The 13,241-nt window shown below is 55.8% G+C and overlaps 1 protein-coding gene across 1 annotated transcript in view; it reads right to left on the reverse strand.

Annotated features, from left to right (window-relative positions):
• Nucleotides 1-12,274, reverse strand: part of CUNH14orf132 (chromosome unknown C14orf132 homolog) — a 30,772-nt gene extending 18,498 nt beyond the window's left edge. The window contains exon 1 of the mRNA XM_054567064.1: nt 12,060-12,274. Within this exon, the coding sequence (XP_054423039.1) occupies nt 12,060-12,086 (27 nt within the window). The 5' untranslated portion in view covers nt 12,087-12,274. The remainder of the gene's footprint in view (nt 1-12,059) is intronic.
• Between the last annotated feature and the right edge of the window lie 967 nt (nt 12,275-13,241).

Consider the following 13,241-nt stretch of genomic DNA (forward strand, 5'->3'; position numbering starts at 1 on the left):
CCCTCTGCCATCCCCCAGGAGGGTGGCTTCTTAAACCCCACCCACCACGCCACACTGAGTTCCTAAAGGGGGCCCCCAGAGGGGATGGCGGTCATGGTAACCCAGGTCATACAGTATGTGAGCAGGTCCCAGGACGTGCAGTTCCAAGTTCCCGCCCCCTCTCAGCCCCCTGGAAGGGGCCGTGGCAGTTCCATGTCCCCCATGCAGGAGACAGGGAGTGCCCCGTGGAGGCCCAGTGAACGGCCCCTGGGGCCGCCAGCCCGCTGGGTGGCCTCGCAGAGCCCGCTCAGCCCCGCGGTCCCCTTGCTTTGCTTTTCCTACTCAGTTCCTCCCAGGAGCAGATCCCCTCAGGAGCAAGTCACGTATCCAGCGCTCGGTGCGTCCAGGGCCTCAGACCACCCATGCGCACACGATGGCTCCACAGGGCCCTCGTCCCACGTTCCTCATCTCCTTCCATTCTTTCTTAAATCCCAGGAGGACGGGTCTCTGGTACAAATGAGGACACTCAGGCTCAGGTGTGACCCAGGCGGCACCAGCTTCCCAGGTCCTCGCCACCAGCCGGTGGCCTCGGGGCTAGGACAGTGACGCTGCCACTTACAATGGGGAGAAGGGACCGGAGCCCACAGCTCAAATCGGGGAGGGATGGGAAGGACAGCGAGGAGAGCGAGGATCAAGCGTCGGAAGGGTGGGCTCCCTGCTCTGGTGGCTGGGGGTCCTGCTGTCTTCACCCCGCGGTTCACTCGCTACCAGGCCCAGGGAGGGTACGTCAAATATGCTGCTTCGAGGAGCCCCTCCCAGCACTCCTGGAAGGTGGCAACGACACCTTCTTCAGGCTGCAGAAACGGGGGGCCGGAGACCTGCCGTGTGCCCAGGGCGAGCCGGCAGCCGATGGCGGTGAGACGCGCTGAACCCCACACTGAGGTCGGACAGTCCTTCTGAATCCCGGGCGACCGCTGAGTAGGGAGGCTGGTTACCCTGGTGCCTGGGCCTGTCCAGGTTTCAGCACCAAAAGCTCTGCATCCCAGGGGGCCCCTCCGTCCCCTGCAGAGCTGGAGGGCTGGTGGCCTTACATCTGAGTCGCCAGTTTGACCGTGAAGGCCAGAGGTTAAGAGGGGTCAGCCTTCTAGTCAAACCCAAGTCCCATCTACTGTCTTCTGCAGCGGGCGGAACTTCCCTGCGCTCCACCCCTCACAGTAAACCGGGGGCAGCCACAGACCACCCCGACCGACGGGCGCCCCGGCCAGCACAGGGGCGCGCCCCAGCCAGCGGAGGCGCACACCGCGGTCATCACGGTTCACACCGCGGACCATCGCAGGTTCACACCACAGATCACCCCAGGGTCACCTCACGGGCCTGCTCCGAGGATGGAACAAAATGCTACATGGGAAGCTCCCAGCCTGGCAGGCAGCATTCACCCCGCAGGGGATGGGGCGGGTGCTGGGGCCCGGGCATTTCCAGGGACGCGGAGTGGGTGCAGGAGCAGGACTGGGCGCTGCTCGTGCCTGGTGGCCTTGGGGAAGCCACGACGCGGGCCCAGGAGGGACGCTGGCGAGCGGATTCAGGACACGCTCCTCCACCCAGCTTTTCTCATGCTTCCACTGCCTCTCTCTCCCTCGGCCCCTTTATGAGATGTTTACCAGCTCTGGCCCCGGGCTGTGCAGCTCGCTCCTGACATAAACGACACGGGAGCCCTGGCTGGAGGGGCTCTGTGGATCGAGCACTGGCCTGAGAACCAAAGGGTTGCCGGTTCAGTTCCCAGTCAGGGCACGTGCCTGGGTTGTGGGCCAGGTCCCCAGCAGGGGGTGCGCGAGAGGCAACCACGCAGGGATGTCTCTCTCCCTCTCTCCCTCCCTTCTTTTCTCTAAAAATAATTTTTAAAATAACTTCTAAAAAAAATAAACGATGCGGGAACCTCAGAGGGGAGGGATGCTCTGCGGGAAGCCGGGCACAGCTTTGGGGGCGCAGAGGAGGGGAGGGGAGATCACTTCCAGACCAAGTGTCCCCTCCTCCAGGCCTCTGTTTGTTCCTTCAGCCTCCTGGGGCCCCACCCTGTCTCTGGCGCCAGCCTGTCTGCCCTTTGGAATAATTTGCTTCAGCCACAATCCACTCTGTCCGCTCAGGCACCAGGAGGAGGCTGCCAGCTGACAGAGGGCTGGGCCGCGGAGGTTTGCGACACAAGACCACCGCGTCTGGGGTTCAGATCACCCTCACCCCTCCTGCAGCAAGTGTGATCCATCGGTTGCTGTCCCGCCCTGGCACCTGGGCCCTGGGCTCCTACCTGAGTGGCCGTGGGCCAGACCCTCAGTCCCCTCCTCTCCAAAACGGGCATGTGACAGATGGTACCGTCCTCACAAGGCCTTGCCCTCTTTCTGCCTCACCAGTCCGCGCACCTGAGAGCCGTGTCCTGCATGTAACGTGTGCTCGCAGGATGTGGGAGGCCGCGGGCCAGATTCGGACACAGACATTACCTTCCTTCTCCAGAAGGGAAGGGGAGGAGGGAGCTGGAAATAGGGCTGTTACGAGCACAGACTTAAGAAAATTCTGCTTCCAGCCAAGACGGAGAAACAGAGAGAGGACTTTACCCTCCCAACTGAAAAAAGAAAGGGACAAAATATATGAAAATGGCTTTCAAGATACTGGACATCAGGCCATGAAAAACAGTGAGCCTTGAGAGATGCGAACAAAAAAGGCAAGGCCTACAATTGCCTCCGTTTACCAAGGAGCAGGGAAGGGGAACCAAGGCAAAGGCCAGAGGACTCCCTGGTCGAAGACACGGGACTGAGAGTCCAGGAGACCAGCAGCCGGAGGCCACAGGGCAGAGCGTGGAGAGGAGGCAGGTGTAGAGACTGAGAATCCTGGGGGTCTGCGGGAGGGCCGCGGAGGTGTTCAGCAGACGACGTGTGTGCGAGGACAGCACCGGAGACAGGGAAGACTGACCCTGAAGGATTCGGGGGACAGTGTCTGGCGCCTGCAGAGGCCACACATGGTGCCTGCTTCCACCCGCCTTCAAAACATCTCGTAACGCACGGAGCATGCGTAGAATACTCAGAACAGCCTTGCCTCAGTGGGGAGAGATAAGTACTCAGACCAAAGATGGCTCTGGTCCCACCTGACAAATCTTACAAGCTTTCCAAGTAACATAACTGTATCCCGGAGCAAAGCTTGAGAATATTTATAGGAATATGAGAATATCCAGGGTCCAAAAAGGTAAAGTTCACAATGCCTGGCATCCAATGAAAAGTTATCAGGTATGCATAGCAGCAGGAAAGGCTGACCCAAAGAAGGGAAAAACAGTCCATCAAAACCAGCCCTGGACTCACCCAGATTTAGAATTAGGAGAAAGGACATTAAAATGTTGTTATGCCGCTATTCCACATATTCAAAAAGCTAGAGGAAATATTGAACACGTTAGGAAGAGAATGGAAGATAGAAAAAAAAAAAAAAGATCCAAATTAAGCTTCTAGACACGAAGACCACAATGCCCGAGAGCACAGGCTGGATGGGATTAACAGAGCTCAGCTATTCAAAGGCAATATTGGTGAACTTGAAGACATACCAATAACTATCCAAAATAAACCACCACCAGAAAAAAAGACTAAAAAGAGAATGAACAAGCATCAGGGAGCCTTGAGACGATGCCAGGTAGCCGGACGTAGGTGTCAACGGCCTCTCCAGAGGGCAATGGGGGGAGGGGGAACCTGAGCTCAATGGCAAAACCCCAAACAATCCAATTAAAAATGGGCAAAGGATCTGAGTGGTCATTTTCCCCAAAGAGGATGTTCAGATGGCCAGCAGACACATGACAATGTACTGAACAGCGCTCATCACCGGGGGAATGTAACTCAAAAGCACAAAGGGACACACCTCACCGGGCTGGATGCTCCGTGCAGAAGGACGGCAGGTGACAAGTGCTGGTGAGGATTCAGAGAAAAAGGAACCACTGCGCGCTGTCGGTGGGAGCGTATATTGGTGTAGCCACCGTGGAAAACAGGGCAGAGGCTCAAAAAATTAAACTGAAAAATTAAAGACGGGACTAGCACATGATCCAGCAGTTCCACCTCTGGGGACGTGTCTGTGGGAGGCGGTATCCGTACCCTGAGGACACCCCTGTGCCCCTCTGTTCCCTGTAGCGTTACGTGCAGTGGCCGCGGCACGGAAGCAAACGGCACGTCCCCTGCCGCGTGACTGGATAGAAAAGCGCGACACACAGCACCGCGGAATGCCGTTCCGCCGCCAAGAGAAGGAAATCTTGCCGTTTGTGACACCGTGGATGGACCTTGAGGGCCCTTCGCTAAGTAAAATAAGTCAGATAGAGACGGACAAATACTGTGTGGTCTCCCTTATACAAGGAATCTGTAATAACCCAGATTCCAAACGGGTGGCTGCCAGGGGCAGGGGTGAGGGGGTTGGGGGAGGGAGTCAGAAGACACGGACTTCCAGCTGTGAGATAAATACGTCCTGGGGATGCCATACAGCTTGGTGACTATGGCTCACAGGGCTGTATGGTCTATTTAAAAGTTTCTAAGAGAGTACATTTTAAAAGTTCTGGTCCCACATGCAAAATAGAACTGTAACTATATGAGCAGAGGAATGTTGACTAAGTTTATTGTGGTAATCCTTTTGCATTATATACGCACATGAATCCACCATTATGTTAATAAACACATTAAGTGTATACAATGTTAACTGTATCTCAATAAAACTGGGGTAGGGAGAGAAGGACAGAAAAATTTCCAGCATAAACCCACACGTGCAGGAAGCTCCCAAACTCTCTGCACAAAAACCACGATGAAAAAATGACCCGAAGGTGCATTAGAACCAATATGCTTCCAGTTGCTAAAGAGAAAACTGTAAGAGCAGCCAAAGGAAAGAAAAAGACACATTATGTTCAGAGGGAGAAAATAAAAATGACAGCAGGTTTCTCGCTGGCAACAACGCAAACAGGGAGATGGTGGAGTAATAGTCCGAAAAACAAACTGTCAAGTTAGAATTCTGTGCCCAGTTTAGAAAAAAATTCAAAGATGAAAGCCAAAAGAGATTTTTTTTCCAGACATACAGGAGCTGAAAGAATTCATCACCAGCATTTCTGTACCATTACAAGTGTTAAATTCTGTTAGGGAGAAAAAAAAAGAAAAGAATCTACACAAAGGAATAAAGAACACTGGAAATAGTAACCGTATGGGAAACTATCTAAGATTTCCTTCTCACTATTTAAATCTCTGTCAAAGTGACTTTTAATAGGTATAACAATGTAAGGTAAGGTTTGTAACATATGAAGAAGTGAAACCTCTAACAATAATAGCACAAAAGCTGAGAGGGGAGAACTAGAAGTATATCATTGTAAGGTTCTTGCACTATATGTGAAAAGAAACAAGTTCCCTCGCAGATAGGTTGTGATCAGTGAAAGACATAAACTCCAAATCCTAAAGGAATCACTAAAATAACAAAACAAGGAGTTGTAGCTAATAAGCCAACGGAGGCTATAACGTGGAATAAAAATTTGTCAGTTAATCCAAAAGAAGGTAGAAAAAGAGGAAAGAACCACCCCCCCACAAAGAACAGATGGGAGCAATTAAAAAAAAAAACACCAAACATTGAGATAGTAGATTTATACCCAAGCATATAAAACATCACATTAAATGTAAACGGTTTAAATACTCCAATCAGGAATAGGGACTGTCAGATTAGATTTAAAAAATAAGCTGAAGTGGCACAGAGAGCTGGGTTTGCACTTTCACTGTGCGCCCTGGGCAAGTGACTTTGCCTCCCTATGCCTCGGTTTCCTCATCTGTCAAATGGGTCTTAAAATTGTCTCTTCCATGGAACTCTTACAAGGATGTGGTGAGATGCTGTGTGTTATTCAGCACAGGGCCCGCCTGGTTCCCCCTAAGTATTTGATAGGTGGCAGTTGGGATGGGGAGATACAGGGGCATCTTAAGGGGACAGAACATGGGGAGAGAGTGAACAGACACGGGTTCCCATCATCTCAGAGTTGGAGGCAGTGGGGTTCAGGCCCCGCAAAGCAGGGCCGAGCACGCAGCAGGTGCTCTAAAAAACAGTCCAAGTTCTTAACTGGAGACTTGCAATCCGCCCCCCGATGCCCCAGTTTTCTTAACTGTGTGAGATACAATTATTCCAAGACAAATGCAATGCCTTAGCTCCTGAAAGACAACGTGCAAATCTGGTCTACAAGGAACACTGCAGATTTTTCCTTTATCCTTACCAGCTCATCACACCCCTGCAAACAGGAGGCCCCACATCCCTACATTCTCTTCCGCGGCAGGTCTACTTAGAATGATAAAATATTTAAATCTTTTCTCCGGGAATTGGAAGCACAAGACAGGCCCTTCGGTTAAAAACATTTGAGATAACAGATAATTTGTATTTTAATGGTAATTCTTGCTTCAAGGAAAAGGCGCAGTCCCTGGCTGGGGAAAACAGTCTCTGAGCTGCAGATTTCCAGCCCCTCTAGAGTTCTATTTTCCGGGCCAGGGCTAAGTTCCTCTACGGAGGGAAGAGGTCTACTGGGTTTGCGCAGGTCTTTCGGAAGGGTCCCACAGGCCCGGAGGGTAGCTCGGACCCTCCTCCGAGATCCTGCAAGCGCCTCTTCAAAGCCACCACAACATCTTTTGTGTTTTTTTCCCTCTCCAGGAAAAATGATTAAAATGCAAATTAGCTGCGAGCCTCCAAGGTGCAGAGGGAGAGAGACAGGAGAAAGGGGGACGGGCGGGGGATGTATCAGAGTCTCAACTATGATTAGGCCACACCCCACGTGTTGTCTTCCAGAAAGGCCCGCCCAGGGTCAACGTGTGTAGCAGGTGCGACCGTGTCCTCCCACCCGTAGGACCAAGCTCTGAGAGCAGGGCTAAGGGGAAACGTGAGGCAGGGGTGGTCTGCTCTTCAGACGGAGGAAGCCTCCCCAGACGTCTCCAGCAGGGAGCGGCCCACCCCTGTCCCCCACGCCTCCTCACCCAATCTCACGCCCCACGGCTCTCCTCTCCTCCATTGCTCAAGGAACTTACTGTCTTACCAGGTAGGACCTATTAGGCTGATTATATTTAATTGTCATTTTATGTGTCAAAACTGGTCCGCTATCAGCAGCTTCGTGTGGTCCAACCTAACAAAGTCATGGCCTAACTCCTTAGTGATAACTGACTTTTCTCCAGGCTTGGCCGTTGACAACGAGGTTTCATCAGGCTCGATCCACCCACTGTCCAGTCTAGAGAGATCTCGTCGCAGCCGCAGTGTGAATCCGGCCCACACGCCCGCTCTGTTTGGTCCGCGGAGCAACCAGTCTCCAGGGAATGGAGGCCACCCATTCCTGCCTTCCCTCCTGGATGCCCACGCTGCTCCCACATCAATGGGTGACATCTGACCCCCTCCCTGTGGCCCAGGGCTGGCCTCAGGGCTCTCCTGACCCAAGCAAACAGAGTTAGCCTTAGAGACCCTCTGGGGCTTCCAAGGCAACGGCTAAGAAGTTTTGCAGTCTCCGCCAGGAATGCTTTTTGGAGGGGAGGTAGCGCCACACAAGAAGCGCAAAGCCCCTGAGGCCACCCCACTGGAGGGGCCCAGATGCCCACAGGAGCACATGCAGGGCGCAACGCCCGGTGGAGAGAGGGGCAGGTTGCTCGGAGGTGCCGGACGTGCGTGGAAGAAGCCACGGGGCCCCAGCTGATGCCATCAGAGCAGAAACAGCAACCGAGTCCCTCCCAAACTGTGGGGCCACAAAATCATGAGCAAAAGACAAGTTATTGCTTTAAGCTGTTAAGTAACTGAAATAATAAGCAAGAAGTAGCTGAAACTGCTCACATCATGGTTGACTGGTTGTTAAAAGAGGAAATTAATTAGTTGCCAAGATTCGAAAATCCAGGCTGCACGTACACATCAAATTTTCCGGTTCTTTGAAAACCCGGAGGAGCCACAGCCGTGGGCCTGCGTTGCCTGTGTGGCGCACGCAGGGGGCTGGAGCCAGACGCCCCCTCTGGGCCGCCCCAGCCCCTCGCCCCACCCTGCTCCCGTCCATGAAGTCACCTGCCTGGCGCCAGCCTCCCTGGTTTCATCCCCACCTTGGCCCAACCACAGGGGTACTTACGACCCTTGCCCCCAACAGGAGGCGCTGTCTCCAGCCCCTCCATCTCCAGTCCTTGTGCACGCGCTCCGCTGCCTGGAACGTCCCCTCGCTTTGTCTGCGTAACAGCTACGGGTCCCTCAAACTCAGCTCAATGCGAGCCTTTGGGAGCCTTCCCTGACCTCTGGGACTGGACTGGGTGCCTCCCTCTGGCTCCCAGGGCAGCTGTGTTTAACCCCTACCCTGACACTAGGGACTGCTTCCTCCCTGGCACTCCAAGGAGGCAGGGCCTGGCACACAGGCTATATTTCCTGAACAACTAGATGGGCAGCTGGGAAGGCAGCCTTGTCCCCTTGTCCAGAATTCTCCGAAGCTGATACGTGGCAGGGGGCCCCCTCCTGGCTCCTCTGCTTTGTAGCGGAGCCTCCCCGGATCCCCGTTTCCTGCCCGTCTGTGCGTGGGAACCATGAAGCTACCCACCCCAGACCCAAGGTTTCCCACCGTGGCCGGCGTGGTCTGGGGGAAGGGAGAGCCTTCATTTTGGAGCTAGTTCCCAGGTTGTGTTATTCTGGACGTCTCTATCTAAGTTGCCGAATTGAGGCTGGGGTGACTTCCCGGGACCACATGACCTTTATGACCTACAAGGGACCTAGGGGCCAAGGATCTGCTCCACCCTGAGAAGCGGAGGGGGAGAGCCCTGCAGTGAGGATTCAGGCTCCAGGTCTCCTCCTCGACCGCACGCGGGAGTCCGCGGGAGAAGGAAAAAGATAGTCTGTGGCCCGCTCCCGCCCCTGACTCTGACGGCGGGGCTGCTAAGAGCCCCCAGGTGATCCCAAAGGCTGCAATGTTTGGGGGCGCCCGGGTTCAGACTAGTCCCTGAAGGGAGAGTGGAGGACGACACAAGCCATGAGCAGGCTTGCTTTACGGGGGGTTACAACGTAGGGACAGGGGAGTGGCGCTCCTTGCCTCTCAGGTTCATACCCTGCGCTGGCCCAGCACACAGTAGGCTCCTTCCATGTCCATTCCCTCCCTGCAGCACAGAGGCCTCAGAGTCTCTGCATCTCTGCAGAGCGTGGGCTTCCTTCAGGGCAAACCGCGGGCGGGCAGGAATCACACTTCACAAGAGTGCCATGGGGAGAGGCTGGGGTTTGGGGCTCCCAAGGAATGACCTGGTTGTTTTGCCCCATCCGCAGGTCAAGCAGATGTGTGCTCCTGACCCCGCCCACCCTCCCACCTTGGTCCTCCCCGGAGGCCAGGGTTTTCCCAAGCGGCTAATAAACCCGCCTCTGCTCCCTGCTCAGTGACCTGCAGCAGCGCCCACTGCTGACGGACTGAGTGACCTTCTCTTCCCACCTGGCAGCGCCTTCGGTCACCTGGCCCCGGCGGCTCTCTTCCAGCTCCCCTGGGCCCCTGCCCTCCGCTCCCCAAGGATTCCGGGACTCTGTTCAGACCTCGCTCCCTCTCACCTCCGCCTAGAATGCCCTCGTTGCCAGGCCCGCTGGGGAACCTGCCTGTTTTCAGCCACTGGGACGCCCATCCTCAGAGTGCTGACGGGGACAGGTGCTTGGGAGGAGAGCACCTGACACCTCCAATTCACTCTCCTTTCCTAGAAGGCCCGTTCCTGCACATGCGTCTTCTCTGGCCCTCATCCAGTCATGCTAGGTGCCAGCCGCCTTGGTCACCTGTGCTGGAAATGGCCTGGCTCATCATTTCTCCAGTACCCCAGGGGCATCCGGCGAGAAAGTCTACAACCCATTCAACTCTGTGCCCCCGCGCCCTCGTCCCCTTGCCTGACACGGAGCGTGGCGCAAGGCTCAACATGTGCTGAACGAGCGGACGGGGGCACTGCCATTTCTCTGTCAAACCGCCCGCTGCCGGTGTGGGGGGACGGTCACACCACCTGGAAGTCACTGCACACTCAGAGCGTGGGCTGACCCCTCACATGGCCAAGTACTGTTAACGCCACAGAAAAAGGAGTAAAAGTCCCTGCCATGTGGGGCAAGGAAACACCAGAAAGCCACCCGCTAGAATACTACGCGCCTGGTCAGACCACGTCCGGGGGCGGGGGAGGAGGAGATGAGTTGTCTTTAAATACCTGCCTGCCCCTTATACTGTGCCTTCAGGGTGAAGCAACAAGGTGGGAATCTGGGCCTGAGCACCTCAGATACGCAGACCCAGATTTGAGCCCCAGTTCTTCCCCTTCCCCGTGGTGCGTCCTGGGAAGATTACAGAATCAGGTTGGAGCTTGCTCTCCTGATCTGTAAAACGAGGACAGCGGCACCAAGGTCACTGACCTACATGGATTCACTGTAAGAGAGGGCGCACGTGCCCAGCGTCGGGCACGCAGCAGGTGCTCAATAAACCTTAGTGTCTCTCCCCATCGGATAGCACTTCCTGTCTCTGCTCTTTTCCGGACTGAGCATGTAATTAATGCCCAAACCTCTGTCCATGTGAATAAAATGACCACACGAGACTTGAATTATAAACAAACACACACAAAAAGACAAATCTCTGTGCAGGCTCAGCCTATAGGTGCTAAAAAGCCCTATGTTTATTTTGCCATGTTACCATAGCAACTCAGGCTGCTCCAGCTAGCCCCAGGGTTAGCAGAGATCAATTCATTTTCTACCCGCAGAATTGCCAGCTGTTCAGCGGTGTCCAGCAGGGAAGGCAGACAGACATTGTGTGAGCTCCTGTCTCCTCCAGAAATGAATCCACTGAGGCCGCCTCAGTTACCATATAGCTAAAGTCACCACAGTGTCAAATGGTGTGCACGTGACAATATTTTAAACATGGGATTAGAAATAGGAGACAGAAAAATTAGGCAAGAAAGGCCAGCCTTGCTCATGGGAGCAGTGGGCATGGTAGGAAATTTGTCCAGAGGCAGCCAGGAGCTGGACTGGGGTTCCCTGGGGCCAACCTGGGGACCCTGAACCATTTCACGCCTGCATCTGGGGACTCGCTGTCCCTACAGCCTAGGTTTTGCTGTTAGTTTTTAAACAGGCTTCCACCACAGCCAAGTTTGGGGAGAATGGAAAGTGTGTCATCAAACTCCACTCCCTGAAAAATTAAACGGCAGCAGGTGGGCCCCTGCTGGACACCTGGGGGCAGAGGGAACCTCCGAGGCCTTCCTGCCTCTGGGCTCCCAACACAGCGCCCTCACAGAAGGTGTGGGACATACTCCTCAGAGCAAACATGGCCTTTCCCTGGAGTCAGACTGGCACTGGGTACCGGGAAAGGCCCCAGACAGCTAGGGAAGGCGGGTGTGTGCCTTTGCTCTTGCTCAAGAGCGCTAAGGCACAGGCACAGAACCATCACCCAACAGACCTCAGGGAGAATCTCTGAGCAAAGACGAAGCCACAAGAAGTCATCTGTTTTCCCTGACGCTGGGGACCTGTTTTGCATCAAGGAAAGAGTTATGGTCCCGGGCACGATGGCCGCAGACTCAGCACAAAGCAAAACAGGATAAAACAAATGATCGCTGTGCTTGGCGCTTGGCAGGTCACAAAGCGGCCGCCTTGCTCCGGTTCTGGTCTCCGCTTAAAGAGAAGAGCGAGGTGGGGAGCAAGGGACAGATTACCGTGCGCCTCCGGGAGATAAAGAACGGGCAAGAGCGAGGTTGCCTGCTCATCCAGATGCACACATCTGGGCTGCCCAGCTTTGAAGGGCTTCGGGAATCCGAGGGGGAGAGCAGATGGTGGCCGGGGAGGGTTGGGAGGGGGTCCCTCGCAGCCTGGGAACAAGTGAACCCAATGGGCTCTGAGAGCAAGGCCGGCCCCACCACCGGGGAGCCGAGATCGCCATCCCGGACGCGCGCACCAGGTGGGGATGCCGAGGCTCTGGACAAAGGACCGGGACATGGATCCCAGGCTGGAGCCACAGCCCGGCCCGAACCCTCCTGCGCGCCCAGCACCAGTGGGGAGGGTGAGACCTAGCCCCGGACCTGCCCAAACTTGGAGGCCCGGGGCGCGCGGGGAAGGCGTCCTGTTACCTGCGCGGCCATAAAGGATAGATCCATGGTGTCACTGCTGTCGCGGCTGCTGCTGCCGTCTGCACTCGAATTGTTGTTGCTGCTGCTGGTGCTGCTGCTTGTCCAGCGCTTGCACAGCTGGCCCGCAGGGAACCGGGCAGCTAGCAGGCGTCCTCGGACCCCGCGGCTACAGCGCCCACCTCAGCAGCCGACGCGCGGCTGCAAGTCCCCAGCCCGCTGGGTGCCCTAACGCTCTCAGCTCCAGACAGAGACTGGGCGGAGGGCCCGGAGTGCGGGGGCGGGGCGGGGTTGGGGCGGGGGAACGACTGGGTGCCCCTCCACGTGATCACGTCCAGCCCCACCCCCGAGGGCGGGGCGGCCGAACCCGTGAGCTCTCGCTGTCGTGTCTCTGCGTGGGTCGGACGGAGAAACTGAGGCCCGAGGTGGCCTAGCTGGTCGGCGTTGCAACCAGCTTTGAACTCAAGTCCAGGGCTCTTGGCGCCCCCTCCCCTTGCTGCTGAGCCCAGCCTATCAGGGGCGGCAAGCAGTGCTTTCCGGGGCTGGGACGCCCGGTTCCCAAGCCTGAAGACCAAGGCCTGGGTGGCCCGACTTTCCGTGCCAGCTCCCAGCGCACAGGGTCCAGAGTGCTGGCAGCTGGGGCACTGGGCAGAAGGGAGTTTACATCCTAGCTCAGCTCTTCTGTATGGCTTGGGCACAGGAGCGTCTCCTGGAGCCTGGGCGTCCTCCTCTGCAAAATGAAGAGAGCAGGACCTGAGAGTTAAAGGACAAAATATAACTGACACGTAGTGTCTTCAAGACAGGGGAGCTCCAACATGGCTCATAAGGTAACAGACTGAGCTGGGAACAGTGCCTTCTAGGATTGCACAGTGCGCAACCTGCACAACTGGACTCTGTGGCTGTTAAGAAGCTCCCTTAACTCAAACGGGGATCCCAAACCGTGCAGATGCCGTAGCTAAAATGAGGACGACGGCAGAGATGCCCACAGGGGCCTGTGCCCCTCACACGCGCGCCCTCACACAAGCCTCTCTGAACGGCCCCTGGTAGGGAATGGTGCGTGATCTGACAGCTCTCAGTGAGTGTTACTTGGGCCCTCCTGGTGGTGTCCGTCCCTGGGCCTTTCATTCATCATCCTGAGCGATGACTCCTGATGCCTGCGAGGGAGGTGGCCCAGGGACTGGGAGG

The sequence above is a fragment of the Pteronotus mesoamericanus genome, unplaced genomic scaffold (assembly GCF_021234165.1).
Source record: "Pteronotus mesoamericanus isolate MK-2021 breed Mesoamerican mustached bat unplaced genomic scaffold, CSHL_Meso_final contig_182, whole genome shotgun sequence".
NCBI classification, from domain to species: Eukaryota; Metazoa; Chordata; class Mammalia; order Chiroptera; family Mormoopidae; genus Pteronotus; species Pteronotus mesoamericanus.